A 26885-nucleotide genomic window follows, 5' to 3' on the forward strand; every position below is an offset into this window, starting at 1 on the left:
AACAAACAAAAGAGAAAACAGGATGAACATCAATGAACTGAAAAAAAAACAAAAAACAAAAAACAAAAAAAACATAAGCACCTCTTTCTCTCTTTCCTAAAGGTCAACTGAGATAGGACAGGTCAGCAACTGGGGAACTGACCTCTGTTCATACGAGTTACACAGAGATGGCATCTGACACTGTCATTTTATTAGAACAAGTAAAACGTACATGCAGGTCATTTGGAAAACTGGAATAAGGACAAGTTACAGACATAATACATACAACAGAGGATAACAGAATCCTATGTGGTCAAAGAAACATTCTTCATCCCCGATAAATAAATGAGCAATGCAGATCAATAAAATGAGGCAGGGAAAACGGAAAAGCAGTTCCAAGTTACCAGATGGCTCAAGCCCAAAAGATCTAACATTGTAAGAGAAAGTGCTCCAGAAATTACATACCACAGGAATGCGAGATGGGTTCATGCCATAAGCCAGACTGCACGAGGGAGGGAGGGATGCCCTCCAGCTGCCATTATAATCCTGATTGTGAAAATCAGGGCCCTCATGCCAACTAGGGGACACAGGAAAAAAGCCACTATTTCATATCCTCGTACTGAATGGATTGAATTATGTTGGAGAAGATAATGTGAGTTTAGTCAGGAATGTCTTAATTACCATATATGTGAAAGGTGTTTAGATGTTTCCTAAAGGAAGTCAAAATACTTCTATTGTGTTTGCCTCGTTAATGTTTGGTTAATCCTTTCTTGAAAAAGAAAAAGGCAGAGCTCAAGAATAGTACCTATCATTGGTTTTTCTTTTAAGACTAAATATTCATAAAAACAGACGCTACTCATAAGGGACAGAAAGTAGAATTCTGGTTCCAGTAAAAAGAAGACTACACATGTTTATTAAAGAAGACTGCTGGACTCTTCATTGGCACTTTACCTTATTATTAGAAAGTTTTACAAAATTAGTTGCAATAAAAAATATAACATTTATTTTGAACAGTTATTAGTACTTGTGCCTCTTACTCAAAATATTATCTTGATAAAACAATGTAATTATGATCTTTTGACCTTATAAAACTAGCAACCTTGTATAAATACTTTGAGTACTTTGTCCATGCAGATGAACTACCCCAACGTGAACCTGCAGGGTGTTTTGCTCTTGGGAGAGCCGGTATTTTCTCTGAGGCCAAATTCCCTGGTCTCTTCTCCAGAGCGCCCTGCCCTGCGTGTGGTTTAGCCATTCCTCCCGAGGCTTATGTTTTCCAGACGTACATTTACCTTCCGGGCAGCTTACAGGGAACGCCATGTGCTCTGAAGAGAATGTACAACTACTTCCTCCAAACCACACACAAGACCACATGTTTTTTTATTTCCTAAAGGGACAAAACTCCACAAAACTAAATGATCTTTGACTCAAGACATCTTAAAATCAAAACAAAGCAAACCTCCCAAACTCTGGAAGGTACTACTACTGTACAAAACTGGCTTTCAACACAGTGTTCAGTGTTTCAGCATTAATAGGAGATAATTTTTAATGTGTTAAATAACTGTCCCATTTGATATGGAAGAAAACCAAAGCAATCACACCCTTAGGCTAATCACTTCTACAACAGGGTGTTCTGTTCCCTGCTTTGAGTTCAGTATATTCCTGAATGTTCAGAAACCCTATCTATGAGCAGTAGAATCGGAATGCAATCATAAAGTAGTTTCAAGTATTAAGGCCAGCAGCTCACATACTAAACAGCAGCTCACATACTAAACATTCTGAAGAAGACAACACCCGCTCACTGCCTTGGGGACAGGACAGAGACTGCTGCCTGGTCCTTAACCTGCTACTGTTGTTCAGACATAACCTCCTCAATAGCTTAATTCAATACCAGCTCACCTACTAAGATGGTTCAAGTATATTGGAAATTACATAAATTTCACTTTTAAATTCTCAATAGGACTCTAGAGGTGAAGCTCAGTTAATGGTAACAAGCGTAGTAAATCTGGACAGGCGCCTACTCCTGAAAGGTCAGCTCCAGATCATCTGCTTGTCACGGACCATTTTACATGCACAATGGGCTCAGAATAGCAATCTAAGGAACCTGCCTGATCTTTGAACCGAACATTCTGATCAAATTAAAATTACTGATTAAATGGCCAATGCTTCCAGACGCAGACAGTAAATGCTTAGGTGGACCAGTGCCTTCCAATACAGGGACATCTCAGGAGTTTAGGGCAAAGCTCAATGCAGAGATCTAAGTGACCAGGTGCCTCCCCAACTGGAAAGGGTACAAATATGTTCCTTATGTGCAGCTGTTTAAAACGCTGGAAAAACGGCCATATGGGAATTTTATTAAGTCATTTGAAAATAAAGTTCTAAGTCACAGTCTAAGAACAGATCCAGGATTCTATGAGAGATACCTCAGCACTTTTGATAAGAGAAACAAGGCCACGGGCCAGGAGAATCGATAAATGACCAGGAGAAAAAAATGCTGGTCTTCTAGTCTTTGTGAACAACCATTAATGATTACTAATGTGATGGGCTGTTCATCTGGACATATGAGGGCATTATCTGCTTTACTGGTTAGCTCTTTGATGGTCGGGGGTAAATAAAGCATGTATGTAAGTACTCTGCAACAAGAAACAAACCTCCTTCACCAAGCACAGGAATGAGGCGGGAAATCGCTGGATACGATCTTTCAGCTAGAGGGGTAAGATCCAGTAATAAAGCAGACAGAGAGTTAACATTAAAGTACAATAAAATGCCACAAAACCCAAAAGCTGGATAGACAGAGAGATAAAACTGGATTCTTCTGAATGTGCCCCAAGAGAAAGTAGGGTTTCAACAGTTCTTTTAACACGGAGGTTTAGCTGAAGGATGTCAGAAGGGGAACAAAGATTGTCCTGTCCAAAGTGTGAGCAGGAAAGGAAAACAGAAAAACAAAGTTAGTGGATCGGAAACACGGATTTGAGTACAGAATCCAACACAATCATCTCAATCATACTCAGAGAAACACATCCTAGCAACATTTGTTTACTATGAGGAATGAAAATAAAATACTGAAAAACAGAACTACAAAAAGACTCCCTCTGCGTGCTGAGCTTGATTTTACTACTAAATGGGATGAAACTGGCTTGTTGGTGACCAGTACACACACTCAGCGTGCAGAGAACAGACTGGGTGCTGGCTCAGGGTTGTGGGAGGTCTCTAAGTGATGAGGTCTGCGCCAGGCAACAGCTTCTTTCCCAAGGCTCATTCTTTCCTATTAACAAAAAAAGAATGGGCCAGAAACCAGGACAAAAGCTGGGGGTGGGCTGAAGAGAGGGAAGTATTTGGAGAAAGCCACGTAAATCAGGGCGGTATCAGAAGAGGAGAGCCCAATGACTGAGGAAACTTACTCCCTGGAGGCCAGGTGTACCGACTGATTTGATGTTTCTCTCAAAATCATGTCAAGCCCACCTTTAAGTCCAGGTTACTAATATGTACAAAATGAATCTAGAGGGGTAAGGGGCCTTATTGACCACCCAGACCCTCCAGCTCACAGACAAAGAAATTAAATAAGTAAATAAAAACACAATCGGACTGGAGAACAAGAAAATATTCTTCAACACATAACATACAATAACTAGGACATGAGGTGCTGGACTTAAACAGACGTTTTTGTCACCCATTACAGTTTTCTGAATGTAACATACTTAATAAAAGCAGAATAATTAAGAGAATACCCACATGCCCAGCCTTATCAGAGGTTTTCAAGAGTCATCTTATTCTTCAGTGTTTCATTCAGAACTTATAAAACACTTCAAAACTTGTGCTGAGAAGGGAAACTGTTCACCTTTCTAGTTTCTGGACAGAATTCTGACAAATATTTACAATATTAAGTTTTATGTTACACATTTTCAAAAGTGACCATTATTATATCCCTGATTTTCTTTATAAGTCAAAGAGAAGTGGGGGTGTTTAGGTAAAGGTCAGAGGGGCCTGAGAAGGCCATTGCGAATCTATGAGTTGATGTAGTCATTCATTTTCCTTCACTTCGTTCTAAGCAAATAACTAACTTTTTAGCAGAAGTAGCAGCGTACGAGGAACCTGTCTAAAAGTGGTGGTGGTGATGGTGACAGTGGTAGAGACTTAGGTGGAAGGCAGAAGGGGAGAGGTAGAGGGGACCTCCAGGGATTGTCCACTTCCTCTTTCAGATCAGGGAGACTGAGAGGAAGGAAGGATGTGTTAAGAACCCCAGTCTAACCACCCTAGAAAAATACCCAGTCTTTTAAATTTGTTTTTTTTTTTTTTCCTGTTTCCTGCCTTCAAATAGCGTAGCTCTGGTAGGAATAGGGACAGGCTAGCCCATAATCATCCCTAATAACCATTGCTTGGCAAATGCTGAATCAAATGCACATTTTAAGGTAGACTGTATTTTGCTGATTGTTGGCAGGTTACCTTTGGAAAGAACTTCAGTGTACGGAGTTTAAGTCTGAGACAGATGATGGTTCTCTAAAGCCTAGAGTGCAAGTACAATGACTGTAAAGCTGGTGAACGGTACTTTGCACGGGTCTGACATTTGCCAGGCATGCTCCTGTGTCGTGCTGTTTTGGGCAGGCTGTGGGCATGTGTGTGTGATGTGATGATCATATAGGAACACCTTCAACAGATGGAAGGAAATACTGACTGATGTTCGTGTGTACCTATGAATATTAGAACCTGCTTATTAGTATGGAGAAAATGCACACTATTTGATTAGAAACCTTATTAAGGCTCTCTATGGTTAAAAATGGTTTGCTCTAAATGATATGACCAGTCTTTAGAAAACAGCAGGATATAAAAGTGAAAAATCTGCTCTGGATTTGTCCACAAAAACAAACAAAAAAAGGTCCTTGTTAATACCACAAATGTAAATTTCAGTTATTTTTATAACTCAGATTTGAAAAAATAAAACACAAAAGAAAACAGTGAAAAATAGATTTACAACCTACTTAATAAAAGGGGAAAAAACAATGGTGGAAATTCACTGTGGCTCACGGATGCTCTATGGAGCCGGACTTGTTCTCTTCCACCTTTTGCAGCACATATATGAGCTGCAACGGCAAGGCTGCCCATGGGACGACGAGTGGTGCTGTGATCTCCTCAAGGCAAGGTTAGCTGCGAGAGGACCAGGGAGCCACGAAAAGGGAGAATCACTGTCGTGAAAGCTGTGAGGACAAGGGCTTAAGTTCAAGAGCAACACTGGGGTTGAGTCCAGGCCAGTCCTGGAGTTCTGACAGGAAGGTGACAGAGAATTCAGAAGGTGACAGAGAAGAGTCATGATTTTCTTCTTGAAGGTTGGACACCAAATATGACAAGAACTGTTAAGGGTTATGGATAATGGAACAAAGTATCAAATAGCACCAAGTGGTTATTTCTTTAAGCGGATCTGTGTCTTGTGTCATTAAATATAGTATTTTTTTAAGAGTACCATGCTTAGTTGGTTTAACATCATTGTTTTTAAAAGGATAACTGAATAAAAAGTGCATCAAGTTCATGTCTCTTAATTGCATCTATAAAGTTTAACTATTTGTATATTAAAGGGCAAGAAAGTTGAAACTGAGGAACCTAGAGACAATAAGTCTTAAGAGCAGGACAAATGCCTAGAAATGGCCTCCTGTGTGCTCAATTCCAAAGTATCAGAGCTTAGTGAAAACAGCTAGTGAAATCTGAGTGTGGTTTCTGATGTGGTTAACAGCACTGTCCCAGTGTTTGTCAGTTCCGATGACATACTATGTTTATGTAGACGATGTTAACAGGACCGGAACAGCAGCACAGAGAGTGACTATTCTAGATCTGTCCTATTTTTACATTTTTCTAAGTCTAAAATTATTTTAAAATAAACATTTTTAAAATGTATTAAAGTAAATGTCAAAAAACCTAAAACCAAAGGAAGCATTCTCAGTCTGAGATGCACTCATTCTAAAGCCCGGAGTCTTATGTATGAAGATGTATACAAGCAAGTAGGAATGTTTCAGAAAATGTCAAAATATCTATTTTTGATTACTTAGCTTTAAGTATTATAATATATTTAAAGTTATATGTATATTACTTTTTTTGCTTGGTCCTTGGAAATAATTAAGGAAAACTGCTCACCAGTATACTGACTGACTCTAGTAACACAGCATCATGTTAGTAATTACCAACTTCGTTTAAAGCGAGTCCTGTAAGATTTTAGATACTCTAATTTCTAAAAAATTTTAGAAAAATAATACCCAAGTCTCTTTAGGCAACATAAGAAACGATAAATTTATTACCTGAGGTACACCAATTTTTCTGCAAGCTTCTAGGAAATTCTCCACATTCCGCCTGCATTTTGCCATAGTTAACTTAGGCTACAAAGGAAGGAAAATGTGGTGTTACTCTAAAGTTTAAAAATACTCTTGCCAGTTGCTTTGTAAATTCAACATTCTAGACTACAGGGTCAGCAAACTTTTTCTTAAAGGATCAGATAATAAATGTCAGTCTTCAAGGCTACAGGAGATCTGCTAAGAGCTTGAAAGCAACCATAGGCAATATATAAGCAATGGGTATTCCAGTAAAACTTCATTTATAAAAATGGGGGCTAGCCTTGGGCCATAGTTTGCCACTCCCTACTTTAGACATTTTACTTAGATTTTTTGTAAGGCAAGTGCAAAATACAGAAAAATTTTAGAGACAGCTATTTAATTTTATCCATTTTAAAATAATATTGACTGAAGAAAATTTGTAGTGACAGCAAAGAAAGTACCCACAACCCTATCATTCAAATATAATCACAGCTAAACTTTATTTCCTTGCAGTCTTCATGAAATAAGATAATTAAAAAAAAAATCAACATCTTTTACTCATAAATATACTATGGGTGCATCACGTCTCTACTCAGTGGTAATCTTGGAATGCTTTTAAACATATGAATTTTAGGGGTGCCTGGGTGGCTCAGTGGGTTGAAGCCTCTGCCTTCGGCTCGGGTCATGATCTCAAGGTCCTGGGATCGAGCCCCGCATCGGGCTCTCTGCTCAGCTGGGAGCCTGCTTCCTCCTCTCCCTCTGCCTGCTTCTCTGCCTACTTGTGATCTCTGTCTGTCAAATAAATAAATAAAATCTTAAAAAAAAAAAAAAACATATGAATTTTAAAAGACTGGATTAAAGAACCTGTTTTCCAAAGGATGCAGATTTCGCAAAGTTAATTTCCCTAACTTCTACTTAGTAAGCTTGTTTCTGGAAAGGTCTCTTACTAACAACGAAGTGTTATCACATGACCTAAAGTTGTGAAAAAAAGTTTTTAACCTAGTGGGTTAAATATAGTATAGATTATAATATAAGGTAGAAATATGAATTCCATTTCCCAGAATGATTAACAAATTCAAATGTTCAAATTCATTGGCTGTTCTCCAATATGTTTAGGCATCAGGCACAGAAGCCAAATGTCTGCACGAACTCTGCCTTTGCGTTTTTACACACGTAAGCAGATGGAAGCCTGTACCACCTCTAGAAAACAAAGGTTTCACTTGTGAATACCTGGGTTTTTCTTCAAAGATGGAATATGATACTCCATCACGAGCAGAGGAGAAATTAAATAAATATAAAATAGTGTCTGAAGAACTATAATCTCAGCCTGAGAAAGGGAGCAGGGGCTAGGACTGGTTTTATTATAACAAATAAGAATGTGGGATGAAAGGAAAATAATTTAAAGAAAAATTTTTAAAGGAGTACTTGGGTGGCTCAGTTGGTTAAGTGTCCAACTGACTCTTCATTTTGGCTCAGGTCATGATCTCAGGGTCATGAGATTAAGCTCTGCATTGGGCTCCGCGTTCAGAAAGCAGTCTGCTTGAGATTCTCTCTCCCACTCCCTCTGCCCCTCCGCCCTGCTCTGCTTTTGTGCACCCTCTCTAAAATAAATTAATCTTTTAAAAAAAGTTTAGGGGCACCTGGGTGGCTCAGTGGGTTAAAGCCTCTGCTTTCGGCTCAGGTCATGATCCCAGGGTCCTGGGATCGAGCCCCGCATCCAGCTCTCTGCTCAGCAGGGAGCCTGCTTCCCCCTCTCTCTCTGCCTGCCTTTCTGCCTACCTGTGATCTCTGTCTGTCAAATAAAATCTTAAAAAAAAAAAAAAACCAGTTTAACTGAAAATAAATTTAAAAAATTTTTTAAGATTTTATTTTTATTTTTTAATTTTTAAGAAGATTTTATCTATTTACTTGACAGAGAAAAAGAGAGCAGCAGCAGAGGGAGAAGGAGAAGCAGACTCCACTGCTCAGCAGGGAGTCTGATGTGGGACTCGATCTCAGGACCCTGGGATCATGACCTGGGCCGAGAGACAGACGCTTAACCAACTGAGCCAGCCAGGTGCCCTAAAGATTTTATTTTTAAAGTAATCTCTACACCCAAATATGGGGCTTGAGCTCACAACACTGAAATCAAGAGCTGCATGTTCCACTGACAGCCAGCCAGGCGCCCCAATAATAATTTCTGAATTTCAAACCGAAGCACTTTCAAAAAGGTCCTGAAAGGGGATAGGAATTAGGTTTCTAGGACAGTACCCATTCTTGCCACTGCCAAGTTGTTTCATCATTGAGGTAAAAACGGTTTTTGGTTTGTTTGTTTTGTTTTTTAAAAGAGAGTGAAATATTAATGGCAGAAACATTAATGGTAGAATTATGATCTTAACAGAAGGAGGAAAAACACCATGGGGGTTCACACTGGCTAATTCACACTGGAGCTGGGCTCCTTCTCTTCCACTTTTTACATGTGAAAGAGCAGGTGTTCATTGGACAAGTGATGTGGTCTTCTCAACTCCTGGCTAAAGAGGGAGACATAAGGTAAACTGAGGCACAAAAGAAAAATCACTGTGGTGAAAGCTCTTAGGACAAGGGCTTAACTTTAAGGGAAGTTGGGCAAAAAAACACAAGACAAATGCTTTTTACAAATGCTTTTAACTGGCTAGACATTCCCTCTCCCTATACCAGTTTCCCTTTCTGCCTTTAAAAACGAAAATAGAAACAGTGTAACTAGCTTCTCTTATTACAAAGAGACCTTAGACAAACCAGGATGTTGGTCTGGGTTTGTGAGAGAAGGCCAAGGGTGTGTCAACAGGGCACCATGGACTTTAGCAGAAGAAAAGGACTGGGCATTTCATTCTACAAAAGAAGAACCCCCTTTAAAAAGTATTTAAGGAGCGCCTGGGTGGCTCAGCGGGTTAAATCCTCTGCTTTCGGCTCGGGTCATGAACCCAGGGTCCTGGGACGGAGCCCCACATTGGGCTCTCTGCTCTGAAGGGAGTCTGCTTCCTCCTTTCTCTCTGCCTGCCTCTCTGCCTACTTGTGATCTCTGTCTGTCAAAAAAAAAAAAAAAAAAAAAAATATATATATATATATATATATGTATATATATATTTAAAAAGGGGCGCCTGGGTGGCTCAGTGGGTTGAGCCCCTGCCTTCGGCTCAGGTTATGATCTCAGGGTCCTGGGATCGAGCCCTGCATCGGGCACTTTGCTCACTGGGGAGCCTGCTTCCCCCTCTCTCTCTGCCTGCTGCTCTGCCTACCTGTGATCTCTCTCTCTCTGTTAAATAAATAAATAAAAATCTTAAAAAAAAAAAAAAAAACCGCTAAATTTCTGAAACTCTACCATTCAGATGCCAACATCCATGGGAGGCGAGAGTGAAACAAGTCCGACTACATAGATAGAAGAACAAGGTTTCTATGCAAACAAAAGGCTAAAGGGATGAAGAGTTCATGTTGCTAAGTTAAAACTGGTCCAGGAATCACCACCATCTCAGAAAAAAAAAAAAAAAGAAGACTCAGAATAGTGATCATGGAAACTAACCAAAACATTACCTCCATGAAGGCTACTAGCACCCGAAGACATAAAAGATGTCTCTATGTTTGCTGGGGGTGGGGACGTGGGGGAGGCAGCAAAAGAGAAAATGTCCTTTGAGATTTCCCCTATAGGCAGCACGGTTCTGACTGATGAAGGTGAAGAGGAAGGAGGAACAATCCGCTCTCTCCCCAGTCATTTCTTCCTTTAGCATTTATCCAAATTCCAGGGATACAGGACAGTATTTCATAAATGGGATCAAACTCATTATAGTCTGGAGAAAGCTGTGAATCTACTCTTGAGAAAAATACAAATGTATGCAAATTACAGAGTTCATGGAGCCTGAAGAGCCCTAGGAATGCCTGATCCCAGGCTACAAATGTGTCCAACAGAATGGCTAGTCCAAAGGACCCTGCCGTAGACCCCCCATCACCATGGAATGCAGGACTCATGATTTTGCCTTAAGTCAAGTCTCACAGAACCTGCTATCCCCAAAAGGTTTTCCAGAAGTTTGGATGACATAATATATGGTTTTATAGCCGTGTATAGCCTGTTCTAATTCTCTAATATACAGCCTGATCTGAATAAGAAATCTTAGGCAGGTTTTGGAGGACAAAGCAATTTCAACAAGACCATAGTCTAAACCAAAAGGAACAAGAAATAAACACTTTCCCACTATTCTGAAATTTGAAATGATTCAAGAGTTTTTCAGGTCATTTACCTTGGAGATGTGGTTCATTCAGTGAGTTGTCGATGATTTTTTAATAGGATTCACTAGTACATTTCTAAGAATGTGAACCACACTACATAACACCTATGCCTATTAAACCAAACAGCAGTTTAGCAAACATCATTGACCCTCTCCCAAAATAGCAAAGAATGATGAATTATAACCTACCATGCCTTTCTGAGTTTCTTTTGAAATGCTTGGACATGAGACCTCCCCTTATAATGAGGCATCATTTTTTTTTTTTAAGATTATTTATTTATTTATTTGACAGAGAGATCACAAGTAGACAGAGAGGCAGTCAGAGAGAGAGAGAGGGAAGCAGGCTCCCTGCTGAGCAGAGAGCCGGATGCGGGGCTCGATCCCAGGACTCTGAGATCATGACCTGAGCCGAAGGCAGCGGCTTAACCCACTGAGCCACCCAGGCGCCCCTCATTTTTTTTTTTAATTAGGGAAAAGAAATCTTGGTTCTTACAATATATCAAGAAAGTGGTTTTTTTTTTTTTAAGTTATATACTCAGCGTTGTAATTAGCCACTTTTCAAAGAATTACAATAAATTCCCATGCTTTAATGAGCCATAAAGAAACTTCTACGGTTTTCCATTTGTATATGGCTTTAATTTTATAGTCCCCTCACAAAATAACTTCTACTAAGAAAGTAAGTTACAAAGCTCTCTGTATGGCCAGAAGAACAAAATAAGCAATATAGTCTAAGACAAAGGAAGGCAATCCACAGCAAGGAAAAACAGATGCAAATATTTATACTGAAATAGAGTATTAGAAGAGAAACCTCATTAACACAATATTAACTTATTTATAAAATCATTATCACAATTTTAAAGTAGGGTTTTTGGTCTGAGGTGTTTTTTGTTTGTTTTAATTGAAATGCTGGATAATTTTCAACTGGTTGACTCAGAGTCCATTTGTTTTTAACTCCCAAATGTTATAATTTGGGAAGTGTTAGTATTTACATTTCTCTTAGCTGTGTATGTCATTTATTAATCAAAAAGATCCCCTCTTGAACAGTTTTATTTAATAGGCCTCCTTGAATTTTTCTTTTTTTTAAGTAATCTCTACACCCAGTGTGGGAATTGAACTCATAACCCCGAGATCAAGAGTTGCATGCTCTACTGACTGAGCCAGCCAGGGACCCTTTAATAGGCCTACTTGCTTTTAAATGTCAAGGATATTTCATGAAAGACTTCTTTTGTTTTTGGTTTCTAAAAGAGAACTTAATGTTCTTGGGAGACTGCACCACTTGTATCTCATCTCTGTACCTTCTGTCCTGGCTAAATGCCTGGCACTGGATAGGTACTCATAAACAGGAGTTAAGTTTTGTTGTTGACTTCAGTAGTAAGTTTTAAATTCTCTCATCTCATGTTATACCCATATTTCTGACTAACAAGAAGATCCACGTGTTTTATTTCTTTAGGCAAATAAATTATTTTTAAGTATTTGTAAAACAGTTTTACTTTTCCTCTGTGTACTTTACACTCTTACACGGAAGGCACAGTTTTCTGGTAATCAACGTAAAGAACTTCAGTCACCCTTACTCTCAAATTCCACTTTCTATATTAGCTGTTTCCTAGGCATCCCCTCTGGAAATGAAAAATGACAGGTTTGCCCTTTTTCGATTATTAAAATAAGTTCTCGCCCCTAACTCAAGTTGACAGAAACAGGGAAGAGTGCAAAGTAGGTATAAACCCTTTCCTTACTGGTGTTGTGAAATAGCCCATCAATGCCTATTCTTTATATCACCTTTAGGACCAAAACCAGGTCCTTCCAGTCTCTGGGAGCACAGCTGACTTTGGTAGGACTACTGTTCCTCTCTGCCTCTCCCACACAAAACTGAAGGCCTGTTTTCAGAGGTCACTGAATTAAAAGAAAGTGGCTACCAGTTTTCCTTAGAAGCAAACGCAACCCTCTATTTGTAGATGTGCCAGAGGGGACAGGGCCACATCATCACCCCTGGGACCTTGGTAACAAAGCAGCTTTTACAATTAGAAGAATATAAGGTCCTTGGGAGGGATAAATGATTTGTATCTGGAGGGGCAGCAAGCTGAGTGTCCAAAAGAGGCCATCTACAGGCCTATATAGAAGAGTCAAGAATCTGTAACAGGAAGTGCCTGCTAAATAATAACAAATGACCGGAAATGAGATGAGGTCAAACCTTCTGAAAGGTCAGACAATGTTTTAAGCACGTTACAAATGAAGAGCATCCTTGGGAACCTTGATTATATTCTGGTGTGGTGTGTGTGTGCATGCTGGGTAGGGGGAGAGGAGGGAGCACAGCTGTGAAAGATATTCTTAGAGGGGCGCCTGGGTGGCTCAGTGGGTTAAGCCTCTGCTTTCGGCTCAGGTCGTGGTCTTAGGGTCCTCTGCTCAGCAGGGATCCTGCTTCCTCCTCTCTCTCTGCCTGCCTCTCTGCCTACTTGTGATCTCTCTCTGTCAAAGAAAGAAAGACAAGAAAGACAAGAAAGACAGAAAGACAGAAAGAAAGGAAGAAAGAAAGAAAGATATTCTTAGAACTGGGGAAATGTGAATATAGCTTATGGATGCTGTTGGTGTTTTACGCAATAACACTTCATCTTACCTTATACCCCGACTCCCACTGGCTGCTAGTGGCTCACTATATTTCCTCCTCTTTCAGCCTGTTCCCACAGGAAGCTTCTCTCCCACCTTAAGGCAGAAGGACTTGGACCCCATGTCAGTCAGTCATTGGCTATAGGCTACAGAAAAGAGCAAGATGGCCTAGGACAATTCTCTGAAATATTTTGGGGGTAAAGTTTTATATTATCTGCAACTTTTATTTTACTTTAAGATTTTACTTATTTATTTGTCAGAGAGCGACACAGCACAAGCAGGGGCAGTGGCAGGTAGAGGGAGACGCAGGCAAGGAGCTGGATGCAGGGCCCTGGGATCCATGACCTGAGCCGAAGGCAGACACTTAACCAACTAACCCAGCCAGGTGTCCCTATCTGCAACTTTTAAATAGTATGGTTGAAACACACCACACACATACACACACAAAGTAAGACTGCAAAACAAAATGAGTGTCAGATCTAGGTAGATGCTTTAAGAGTGTTTCTCGTGTTAGTTTCAATTTTTCTGAAGGTTTGAAATTTTTATGAAAATTTGAAGGGGGAAAAAAAAGGAGAGTGTGTCAACCCTAAACTTGCTCCTGTTGTGGGTTACCAGCCCCTGATACTGACTTCCAGATCTGACCAGCGGTCTAAAAAAAAAAAAAAAAAAACCTGCCAATCATCCTGAATGCATATTTTCCCTCCTTTTCCACCCAAGGTTGGTCACTAGATCATGCCAATTCAACTCCCAAAACAGATTCATCATTCTAAACTGCAATTATAATTACATTTTTCCCCTCAAATTCTTTCATTGTTTCTTCATTGTCTCCACTAAGATAAACTTCTAACTCCCCGACATGGTACATATAACACCCTTATCACATTGCCCTTGGCTTACCTCTTTAGCTATATCTCCTACCACTTGTAACCACACTGTGTGTATCACCTACTCTGCACAACTTAGGAATTCCTTGAATATGTCAGGACTGTCCCTATCCTTTGAATCTAGGCATATTATGCGAGGATGCCTTTATCCCCTTTCTGTTACTCTGGCAAATTCCTTTTTTAAAAAGTAATCTTCTGAGTCATTTTATTTGTTTTTTATTTTTATTTTTAATTTTTTGCGTGTGTCCCAAGATTCATTGTTTATGCACCACACCCAGTGCTCCATGCAATACATGTCCTCCTTAATACCACCACCAGGCTCACCCAACCCCCAGCCCCCTCCCCTTCAAAACCCTCAGTTTGTTTCTCAGAGTCCACAGTCTCTCATGGATTTGTCTGTTTTTGAAAAAGTAATCTCCATCTTGATGAAGTCCCAATAGTTTATTTTTACTTTTGTTTCCCTTGCCTCTGGAAACATGTCTAGTAAGAAGATGCAGTGACTGAGGTCAAAGACGTTGCTGCCTGTGTTCTCCTCTAAGATTCTGAGGGGATTCCTGTCTCAAATTTACATCTTTCATCCATTGTGAGTGTATTTTGAATGTATGGTGTAAGAAAGGGGTCCAGTTTCATTTTTCTGCATGTTGCTGTCCAGTTTTCTCAATACCATTATGCCCAACATGGGCAACTCAGTACTGACTGAGACAATGAGGCGCTCCTATGCTGGCAAATTCCTACTCACACTTTTAAGATCGAATTCAAATTTTACCCCCTCTGGGCAGGCTTGCCTGAACTCTCCAGGCAGAGTTAAGTGGTCCGTTTTTGTATTCCTACAGCAACCTCTTACATAGCTCTCTTATAACAACTGCTACTAATCGTTGTTACCACGCTGATCTTTTCTCTCATAGAAGTGAGACTTGGGAAGACAGGGACTGGACTATTCCCATTTGTATCCTGGGCATTCTGCACAATGCTTGCCATTGTATATAATAAATATCTGATGAATAGCCAGCTTTTTATTTTTTTTTTTAAGCATGATGTACTTACTACAGCTGGTGAGGGGACGTGGATGCTGGGGACAGATCGAGGCCGCACGTGATTGGCCAAGTGGCAAAGAACAACACCATCGGTTAGAGCTGCTCCAAGGTCACAAGGCAGTGATACTTTCAGCCGGTACTCGATATGCTAAAAAAACAGGAGAATGTGTAACATGTTAACTGAAGAGTGGCTGACACAGAGGACATAATGGAGTTACAGTGAAATATATTTAATTAGGAATCAAGATAAGAAGCAAATAACTTAAGTACCACAATCCCTATTTTATCCTTCTATGTTAAGTCAGTAACTTAAGAAGGAGATCTAATACATATATATGGCAGCCAGGCCACAGTATGGGCAAAATACAGGAGAAATTCATTTACAATTTTCTGTAATTACAATTAAAAGTACAACAGAACTAGATTTTCTTTCAATTCCAAAATAAAACAAACACTACAGTGATGTTATATGTATGCGTACTTGTGTTGTCCATACACACAAATTATTATTACTCTTAAAAAATGTCCTTACATGAGGCAGAAAAAACTTTTAAATGAGTAGGGCCACGAATTGAGCTTTATAGAATAACTCATCTCATCTTCCTAGTAAAAGCTGAAAAGAATATCCTTCATAGCAAAATCTCTTTTACGTTTATCAAACAATGGCCAACACAGTACACAACAGGCACTTATTGATTCTATTAAAAATTGTAAGCCAGCGAACAGGTGATTGCAGGGTTATGGGCTCTAGCAATAACACTGCACAAGTGTAACTGAAAGGTAAGGTACACACTTTTCGAAGTTGATCTATTAATTCCAGTTCTTCTTCTCTCTGTCTTGAATTCGGTCTCATTATGGGATCTGCAGAGTCAGTGGTAGGAGCAGAAGATGAAAGAAGGGGTGAAGCATGACCTAAAAAAATATGAATATGTAAGACAGAACGGCAATTGCTAGTGATGGAAAGATACTTAGATCCACACGGTCTCAGGTTCCGCACAAGTACAGCGATTCCCACTTCTGGGCTCTTAAAAAAGTTTTTGTAATGAAAGGTTTCAAATATACATAATAACAGGGAGAAAACTGTGTTAAAAATTACCAAATGTCCATTACCCATTTAGTTCAACTACTTTTGTCTGATTAAAATGTTTTTTTTTTTTTTAAAAGATTTTATTTATTTATTTGACAGAGAGAGATCACAAGCAGGCAGAGAGGCAGGCAGACAGAGAGGAGGAAGCAGGCTCCCCGCTGAGCAGAGAGCCCGATGCGGGGCTCGATCCCAGGACCCCAAGATCATGACCTGAGCCGAAGGCAGCAGCTTAATCCACTGAGCCACCCAGGCGCCCCTGATTAAAATGTTTTTATTGAAAAATAACACAGAGACAATTATGCAAATCATTAGCAAACAGCTCAATAAATTATTATCACAAAGTGGACACAATCAGGTCAATAAATGAAACATTACCAACACCCAGAAGTCCCTCTCATGCTCCCTGCCCATCAGTACCTAAAGGTTACTTCTAATGACACAGGCTTTAACCATGTCCTTGACTTGTAATACCAGGATTAGTTTTGAGCTTTCTATAAATGAAGCTATAGTGTATATATGTATGGTTTCTGTGCTTGGCTTCATCTGACTGACAATGTTTATAAGGTTTATCCATGTTGCTGTATACATTAATCTGTTCACTTTTATGGCTTACATGGTATCCCATTATACAGATATGCCACAATTATTCATCCACTGTATCATTAATGGACATTCTGTTTGGGGCTATTATGAATGACGTTGTTATAAATATTTTTGTACCTATCTTCTGGTAAACATGTTTACATTTTTCAGAAAGCAAAACTACTGGTCACAGGATATACAAATGTCAACATTATTAGATAACGTAAATAGTTTTCCATACTAATTTACAATCCCACATGCAGTGCAACTCTGGTTTGATTACAAATCTCACTGTTAGGGCACCTATCAGTTACACCAAAAGCAGTTATTTTTCTTTTCTTTTCTTTTTTTTAAAGATTTTATTTATTTGTCAGAGTGAGCACAGGCAGACAGAGTGGCAGGCAGAGGCAGATGGAGAAGCAGGCTCCCGCTGAGCAAGGAGCCCGATGTGGGACTCGATCCCAGGACGCTGGGATCATGACCTGAGCCTAAGGCAGTGGCTTAACCAACTGAGCCATCCAGGTGTCCCATCTTTTTTTTTTTTTAAAGATTTTATTTATTTATTTGAGAGAGAATGAGTGAGAGAGAGCATGAGAGAGGAGAAGGTCAGAGGGAGAAGCAGACTCCCCAAAGAGCTGGGAGCCCGATGCGGGACTCAATCCTGGAAGTCCGGGATCATGACCTGAGCCGAAGGGAGTCGCTCAACCAACTGAGGCACCCTGGCGCCCAAAAGTAGTTATTTTTGACTTGAAATGTTTGTTCCTACTTCCAGGTAACCTCTTTGGAGGCCAGGCAGATGTATGTCATATTAACTAAAAAACATTAGACTAAGTAGATTTAAAAGAAGAATTACTTGGGCACCTTAGTGGCTCATTCAGCTAAGCATCTGCCTTCGGCTCAGGTCATGATCTCAGGGTCCTGGGATCGAGCCCCATGTCAGGCTCCCCTCTGAGCAGGGAGTCTGCTTGTCTCTCTCCCTCCCCTGTCCCTGCTCGTGATCTCTCTCTCAAAAAACAAATGAATAAAGTCTTAAAAAAAAAGTACTGATTCATTTCTTTAAGAACAGATAAAACAGCTTTTATCACCAGAAAAATCTGAAAAGGAGCTCATTACAGAAAAGAGGAACATTCTCTAAAGCCCTGAAAGAGTATTTAATTTTTTTCAAACCTATAATCTCCTTTGGGTGTTACCAAGAAACTAGTTAAATTCAAACAAGATTCTCCTGCTTTAATGTTAGTGAGATCACAGACAAATGCAGAGTTTAAAGCTTTTGCCAAAGTGACATCTCACAGTAAAAGTTGAAAAGCATATAATAGTTAATGTTATTATATAAAGCCCCCCCGCCCTCACTCTGTAGTCACTGTGACCTACCTTTATTTGCTTCTGCCCTGACAGCTGCTCGGAAAAGGAAGCTTTCAGGGCGCTGGGCCTGGTTTCTCTGAATAGCAGCAGGAAAAGAATATGCAGGGGAATGATGAACTACATCAGCATGGAAAAGCAAAATAAGATTAAAGGGGATGGAAAAAAAATAAATATAACAACAGACACACGTCACAGAAGTTCAATAAATGGTACAAAGATCGAATCAAACCTAGTAATGAAATAAGATGGTAATTTTGTTTATTAATACAAAATCCGGTACAGAAAAGTAACCTTGAAATCAGGAAGGCTGCTTGTATATATATTTAACTGTCATGTTATTTTTGCTATATCAATCAAGGCAGAATGAATGTTACGATATTGAACAGATTCTCTTGTTCCGAGCAATAGCCCTGCTAGCTCATGCTCATACATTCATATCATATGGCTGAGTAGTTAAACAACCAGTTGAATTAAAAACTGGAAAATGTGTAGGGAAGTTCCCAATTTGGGGTCTGGTTTCTCCTCTCAGAAAAGGAAGCCACAGCTAGCTAAGAGGTAATTTATCAAGAAAGTCTTGGTAAAGAATTATTCTTCATGTGGCTAACTGTACCTTTGTGTCTATTACCTGTTTCTGTTGTAGGTGAACTTGTTATGGCATTAGATCTGTCATCATTCTGTGGAGAAACAGAGATATGCCAATAATTATTATTCAAGAGAGGGTACTTTCCACATTTATGATTACCTGGAATAAAAGAAAAACATGCAATTTTCCTTCAAAATTAAGTCTAGAAATGAGAATCTGGTGTAAAGATTTTAAAATCTAAGTGACTTGTATTCTAGGATATGGACATAATTAGTTCAAATCACTTCAAGCCCATGAACTATATTTGAGAACTCTTGGAGAACTGGACCAAAAAACAGAAATTGGCAGAAACTCGACTTTTACTTGTCTGGTTAAGCAATAAAGAAATAAACCCATGCCTAGATATTTACCTGCTGTAAAGTAACTGGGATACAAAAAAAAAAGTCTTTTCAAACTAACCATTTACACTGCAGCAGGTCTTGACAGACAGAAAGGTAGACTTAACATACAATGGCTGGCACATTCAGATTGGGCCTCTTTCAACTATGATTCTGGGTGAGAATAAGCACGAGGTATCCATGGAGTGTAATGAATTAGCTTCTCTCCTATACATCTCCTATACTAGTTATACACCTTCCTTGAGAGAATTTTGAGAAGAATCCCTCAATTTTCCGTGTTGTTATTCAAAAAGGAACCTAGCTGAGAAAGTCTAGCACAGGGTCAACATCGAAGAAAATTCTAAAGTTTCTTCCGAAGCCCTCCAGGTAGGTGGAGCATTTTCAATAACAACTAGAGAGAAGGCTTCTCAGGTTTACAGATGTTATAAAGTCGGGGCCAGCATTTAGAAGGACATGATGCAAGAATGTGAAAGTATTCTGCTAAATCAGAGAAGTAAAAATGTTCAAAAAGCAAAATTAAGTATTTAGAAAAACAAGGTACAAGATATGGGAGTTAATGATCATTTGGGAATGTAACGGAAACATGAGAATTACAGTGGATACTGAACAAAATGAGAAGAGCCCACCTAATGCTCAGAGTAAGACATGAAAAACCTTGTTTCATGCTCAGCACCACGTGAGCTCGAGTGAAGGATATGTTTCTGGTTGGGGACTGTGGAGCCAAAATGGAAGGCGGAGAACTTGAGAAAGCTCAAAAGGATTAAGAGACTGAGAAAGGCACATAAAATAACTAGAACTTCTGTAGTGAGAAGACAAGGGCAGCATTGTAATAGTTTTCAAATATAACGATTCTTACATAAAGAATGCTAAATGACTAGAAAATCTCCACACTGGAAAGAAAAGAAGAAATAAGTGTATACCACAGGGAGGCAGACCTACTAAGTCAGACAAGGTGAGAACTTTCTAACAGTGAAGATTATCAATAATTTCTTCTGTATCATATGATAACAAATGTGGAATTACCATTCCTAGAGGTCTTCAAGAAATAAACCACCACAAGCTCTTTATATAGGCTTGCAGGCCCTATTCCAGCTCTGCTAGTAAGCTTGAAAGCAACCACAGACCACACATGAACAAATGGGAGTGGCTGTGCCAATAAAACTCTTTACATAAACAGGTGGCCCACGGGCCATAGCTTGTTGACTTCTACTACATGAGGTTTTGAGCGGTGACACTTTTGGGGACTGGGACTGAAATTATTTTGCATACACATCAGACAACCAAGTTAAGTTCACATTATTTATCAGCCAAAGTAAAATAACTCATGACAAAAAAATAACCTCTGATAGAAAAATCAGAGTGACATTTCAAACAGAATCTCAATATAAAGAATGACTGCAGGCTCTGTGAGTGTATCTAGTACAGTAAATCTTTCAAAAATTTCAAGTGGAATTAATGTTAAATTCACAAACAGTTTCATAAGCTTACAGATATTTCATGCATTCCTATATTTTATATTGCCATTGGACCAATCTGTTGGAAAACTTAAGACCTCTCATGCACAGCCCCTCCCCAAAGTTCCTGGTGCATTACAGGAACAAGAGATACCTTGATAGGCATGAAGGCAGAAGAATGAGGCAGGGCAGCAGCACAGCCCACTTGATTCAACCCTGACAGCGACTAAATTTTAAAAGAGAAAGAGAAGAAAAAGAAGGCAGCATTTATGTTAGAAAACATCAGGCAGGCAGGGCAGATCTGGTCAATGAAATTAGAAAAGGAAAGGTCATTTGTAAACTTACAAATAGTTTACTAAGATTTTGATAAGGCAGAAAGAATATTTTGGGGGGAAAAATCCATAACTTATAAAATGGTTTTCCCTGTTGTATAATTTAAACTATTTCAGTACTTTATAACACATGAATCAAGATATGAAAGGACTTTGGGCTGTTGGCTTACAGGAGGCCAAGGTGCACTCTTTTCAGTCATCTTGAATCTGGGTTCATCCAATACCAGCTGCCTCTACCATGCTGCCTAAGCTCAACCTCAAGGACCTCATACCTGAGGTACACCACTGGGGAAGTCAGTGCCCCACCTGCCCTGGCCCCCAAGGGCAGCCCTCTGGGTCTGTCTCCAAAAAAAGGTTGGTGATGAAAATGCCAAGGCAACCAGTGACTGGAAGGATCTGAGGATTATAGCACAACCGACCAACTGGCCATTCAGCATGGACAGGCTGAGATTGAAGTGGCACCTTCTGCCTCTGTCCTGATTATTAAATCCCTCAAGGAACCATCAAGAGACAGAAACAAGCAGAGTAACAAAAAGCACAGTGGGTATCATTTTCAATGAGATTGTCAATACTGCCTAACCGATGTGGCACTGATCTTTAGCCACAGAATTCTCTGGAGCCATTAATGAAATCCTGGGGACTGCTTAGTCTCTGGGAGGCAATGTTGATGGCCACCGCCCTCAGGACATCATAGATGACATTAACAGTGGTGCAGCAAAATGCCCGGCTAGTTAATAACCACAAAGGAAAATATTTTCATAAATAATTATGTGACAACCAACCCCCCCACAAAAAAACCCCCCAAAACCAGGCATGATTTATTAAAAGTGGTTTTATGCAGAACTAAAACTGAGAACATCAAAATTTTTGAGCATAGTCACCTTAGAAACTGAACTATTAAGTCCTGTGTTCTTCCTATGATGGGGAAACAAATCCAGTCAAAGAGCTCATTTTAACTGAGCATAACTGGCATGAGTAAGAACAATATTTTTTCAATGTTAATCCAAATTACATATATTATAATTCAATGTAACAGTTCTGATGTGAGAAAATAGGATACGAGGATTCTGTGTCACACCTTAAGGATGAATTTCATTTCTGCCTCTGTGTCCAAACGACCTATAAGAGGGTGAGTGGAATTTTCTTTCTCTTTGAATCCTTTATTTCTTCACCAACCTACATACAACCAGCAATATTCGCTATATCTATTAGGTAAATTAGAGGTATAATTAGAGACAATGTTATTAGAATCTACTGTACAGAATTTTGATTACAGATAAAACTGCTCAAAATGTGACAGTTTTTTAATCTGGCAAAGAGCAGAAATCAAAGAAGACAGCATTGTAAAGAATGGGCATTGGTAAGACCGTACCTATTAAAACAACAAAATGCCAAAGGCTTAAATATATTAAACCTTTTATAAGTTAAATAACTTTGAAATATGTAAACTAGGATCACATATATGTGAATCATGGAATAAATCAACTTAAACATGTGGATGTTTAGAAAAAGGTATGTAGATTATCAATAGAATAGAATTATTTTTAAAGACAGTTGATAGCAAGGTTTCTTTCGTGGAAGGTGGGCAAAAAACAGGAAGAAAGAAAGAAAGAGAAAGAAAGAAAAGTAACACTGCAGCCTAATCTATCTTAAGGCAGAGAAAAATGAAGGAAATGTACCAAAGAACAGGACTTAAAACAGTTAACACTGTGTATGCTTCACCTCTTCAATTTTCTGGGCCTCTTTATAATCAAATGTACTGGGATTACTGTCCCAGTAATCTCAATTTCAAACATGAAAAGGCTAAAAGCCACTTCATTTGTCAGAGGACAAAAGGAGTGGAGGGAAGAGGAAGTGAAATGAGCCTAGGATAGTCTCTAGTTTCTGAGATGAGGCATAGATGCAGATGGGATAGAGACTAAAGCAACAGACGCCTGAAGGGCAGCCCTAAGAGAAGGTTTATGTCATGGATATTAAACACCACTGATAGTTATTTCAAATCCTATACTTCAAGGTCTTTAAATCAAATTTAACATTTACACCTTGCTGTTATCATCAGACCTTTTCATCATGAAACAATTTAATGAGTGATTATTACATAGCATTTATGTGTTCACTGAGGAAATATTTATTGAGCACTTAACACATCCCAAGGACAATGATAGGGACTGAGTATACACAGGGAACTGCAACAGAGAACATCCCTGTGCCCAGGAAGCTTATAGCCTGTAGTCTAGGAGGGAAGAGATATAAAACAATAAACGCCCACCTAAAAGTACAAGGATGAGAAAAATGACAGTGGCGGTTTGGGGGTTGTAGGTTGCAGAAAAACCGTTTTAAAGGTGTGACATTTAAGCTGATACCTGACAAACGAGTAGGAATTACCCAATGGATCTATGCAGGGAGGGAGATGCAGTCCATGCTGAGGGAAACTGCATCTGCCAAAGGTTGTGAGGTAGAAATGGGCTGGCCTTATCTGAAAAGCTGAAAAAATGCTGGTATAGCATGAGCCTAGAGAGATGAGACGGAGTGTGCAGGAACTTGTAGGCCATGTTAAGAAGTTAGGACTTCAGGGGCGCCTGGGTGGCTCAGTTGGTTAAGCGACTGCCTTCAGCTCAGGTCATGATCCTGGAGTCCCTGGATCGAGTCCCACATCAGGCTCCCAGCTCCACGGGGAGTCTGCTTCTCCCTCTGACCTTCTCCTCGCTCATGCTCTCTCTCACTGTCTCTCTCTTCTCTCAAATAAATAAATAAAAAAAAAATGTTTAAAAAAAAAAAAAAAAAAAAGAAGTTAGGACTTGGGGTGCCTGGGTGGCTCAGTCGGTTAACTGTCCAGCTCTTGATTTCAGCTCACATCATGATCTCAGGGTCACAAGATTGAGCCCTGAGTTGAGGCCCAAGTTGGGCTCCATGCTAGTAGAGTCAGCTTAAGATTCTCTCTCCCTCACCCTCTGTCCCTCCCCAACTCCCTCTCTAAAAAAAAGAAAAAGTTAGGACTTAATTCTATCATATAAAGCCATCAAAGAGTAGTCTTGAGAAAATCAGAGGTATGCTTTGAAAAACTCTTTTTTGCATAGCGTTGGCCATTATTTGGCATACAAAAGTACATGAGATGTGGTGCTTGCTTTTCAAGGCCATCTCATTTAGGTCAAACAAGAATACTGATGAGAAAAATACAAGTGTGTGTGGTCTATAAATGGCTAAAATCCATTTTAAATTTCACACTGAGGGAATTCAGGTGCTTTTCCAAGTTCTACTTTTTCCTCGACAAAGAAGCTTAGGCACTCAGAATTCTATCACTTCCTATATGTATTATTAAATCTCACCTCAGTCTCCTAAGTTGTTTTCAATTACAGTATGAGAGGCAATACACCATGGTGTTTAATGCAGGTTCTCAAGATTTGAACCCAGTCTTGCACTTACTTACTTAAGCGATGTGACCCTGGACAAATTGCATTCTGGACAAAACATTCTGTGCCTCAGTAACAGTTTGTAAAATGTGACAGGTTTAACCTTCCCTGTTAAGACTGCTGTGAGGAGTAAAAGATAAATTCCGGTAGTGTCTCTCAATATTTTTCTGCATTAATTTAAGTTACTTGCTTCTCATGACCATAATTTCCACTAAAACTCCAGAGGGTGGTGGTTTTATTTCGCTCTAAGACTGCCCAGTTAAAATGTGCTTTATCCATCTCAAAGGAACTTATCATTGCAGAACACACAGAAACACTGACAATGGAAGTCTATGTGAGAAGATGCTCACACCCTAGTCTGCAGCCCATGCAGCGGTGCGCACAATGGCAGCACGTACCAGCACAGAAGCCAGGAATCCCTACACACACTGCACTTTTGAACTGCTAGTTTTCAACATACTGTAAAAAATACCATAAAACATGATGGGGAAAGCAGTTTTGTAAATGTTAGGATTCTCTTGCAAGGCTGATAAAACTTTCTAAGATCTTCAAATACAGCTCTTATGTTATACTCATTTTCAGCTGTTGAAAGGCACTAAAAGTAAACCAGTGTTAAAAATGATCAGTAGGTAACATTCCAAGTTAATGTTTTCCCAGAATTTAAAAAAGAGGCATGGAGGGATAATCCTGAGATGTAAGTTTGGGGTTTTCAGTAGCTTAAAATAGATAATAAAATAGCACGGCAAATACACAGTTGTGTAATTAGTCATGGAGTAAGTTAATCACTTGACACACAGGTGATTCACCAACCAAATTAATGATTAATAAAGTAAATGCACCTGGAATTAGAAATGACATTCATAAAACAAATTATACCCCCTCCTCCTAACCCACACACAAAGCCAACAAGGATCCCAACGTGAACATTTTACTTTTGGAAACACTAACAAAGGTATCTGAATCAGAGAGGCAGATTGCTGAAACACTGGGTAAATCATGATCAGTAATGTAGGAAACTGTTCTATCTATTTGTAAAGCATTTAGTAATGATGCTCATCATGTTTTATGATATTTAGATACTTTCTGAATGAGAAGTAAAATGACTGTTCTCCAATCTCTAGACACAGCAACATATAACTCCATTTCGTGCAAGGCTCTTACCACTAACAAGGCACTATCATCAGTGTGCTGAGACCTTCTGGATGGGAAGGGACACTGGAGAGGTGGAGAGAAATGGAGCAATGTCAAAAACAAACTATGCACACACATGACATATTTCACAAATACACAAGCAAAGAGATATATTAAGACACACTGAAGATGCTAACATATGGGATCACATTCACGATCATTTTGAATTCATGTATCCTAACAGCTAATAAACTGATTCTGAATCATGATTCTCTTCTAAAGAGCTTAAACAATTTCAAATATGATCTTATTGCTTAAAAACTGACTAAAGCAAGGAGGGAACAGGGATTATTCTCTATTCACAGAAGAGAAAGCTGAAATATAGTTGTAGCAGTAACAAAGAATTAGTAGTCATTTAGTCAGTCAGTAACAAAAACAATAAACCCAAGAGTCATGAGTTCTAGTCTATGCATCTCTTCATTATTTTTCTCAGACAAAGCAAGAGTACACCTGGAAAACTTAAAAACTGTACCTTATTTTCCGGAGAAGTTTAAATTTTTAAATAATGACTTTACTCCAGAATGACCATTAAGAAGGAAATTTGGGGGTAAAAAGAGAAGACGGTATTAACTTTGTCTGTGAAAGGTTTGTACCTTTATTATTACCTTGTGAAGAAAAGACTACTGAAAAAGCTGAGTTACTCTTTCAGGTATTATACCAATGGCTAAGTTCTGAGATAACCAGAAATAGTGACTATATGTCCACTGAGATAAAGAAAAAAAAAAAAAACCTTTATAATGGATAATTAAAAACATTTCAAACAATGCATTTTACAATTCCAGTAACACCTGTGCTTTAAAAACCTCTGTGCTGAAACTTGTAAAGCCCCTTGTTAGGTTTTTAAGTAATTTACTTTATAGAAAGCAGATTCAAAAGTCATATTAAACAATGCCTTTATGCATTTTTAAGGGAGCAGTGATCATAAACTGAAAAAAACAAGAAGGCAAAGAGAGAGAAAAATGGCTTTTAATAAAAAAGCCAACTACAATAAAATATTCAGTAAGTATCATTTTAACAGATCAAAACAGGTACATTTTTAAAAGGTTAAGCAATTTTACATGTTTACTTATAATGAAAATGTACTACTTAATATTATAAAACTGTGTATGCCATATAATCAATAACATACACACTCAGGAAGTGAGCCCTGGAGCTGAAATCTATGTAATATCTTTTACTTTTAATATCTTATGTAATATCAATACCAATAGCATTTATGCCTGTCACACACAGCTCTCAGGTCTCCCTCTCACTACACACTCTGCTTTGAAATGGATGAGGGAGATGATACTTCTGATGGGCATACGGGAAGGAAATAAATAATCTCCAGATGCATTAGTCTAGATTAAAAAACCCTGATCTATAGACTTGGATAAACTCCCTGGCCCATGTCACCTCCTCCCGAATAAGTAGAATTTTGTGAGGGGTAAGGAAAATGGGAATATTTTGACCACTGAGAA

General features: G+C 39.1%; 1 protein-coding gene across 2 annotated transcripts in view; it reads right to left on the reverse strand.

Moving 5' to 3' along the window:
• LOC111154987 (leucine rich repeats and calponin homology domain containing 3) overlaps positions 1 to 26885 on the reverse strand; it is a 114518-nt gene that overhangs the window by 2943 nt on the left and 84690 nt on the right. The window contains exons 14-21 of one of the 2 annotated variants that reach the window (XM_022514958.1): positions 25396 to 25449; positions 20647 to 20718; positions 18683 to 18731; positions 18067 to 18174; positions 15820 to 15938; positions 15037 to 15174; positions 6261 to 6338; positions 822 to 2885 (exon numbers count right to left, since the gene is read on the reverse strand). In XM_022514958.1, coding sequence (XP_022370666.1) covers positions 2685 to 2885; positions 6261 to 6338; positions 15037 to 15174; positions 15820 to 15938; positions 18067 to 18174; positions 18683 to 18731; positions 20647 to 20718; positions 25396 to 25449 — 819 coding nt within the window. In that variant the 3' untranslated portion in view covers positions 822 to 2684. Of the gene's footprint in view, positions 1 to 821; positions 2886 to 6260; positions 6339 to 15036; positions 15175 to 15819; positions 15939 to 18066; positions 18175 to 18682; positions 18732 to 20646; positions 20719 to 25395; positions 25450 to 26885 lie in introns of those variants that run through there. The other variant, XM_022514959.1, reaches the window with a different exon arrangement.

This window comes from Enhydra lutris, unplaced genomic scaffold (genome assembly GCF_002288905.1).
Source record: "Enhydra lutris kenyoni isolate GAN:26980312 unplaced genomic scaffold, ASM228890v2 scaffoldscaffold39, whole genome shotgun sequence".
NCBI classification, from domain to species: Eukaryota; Metazoa; Chordata; class Mammalia; order Carnivora; family Mustelidae; genus Enhydra; species Enhydra lutris.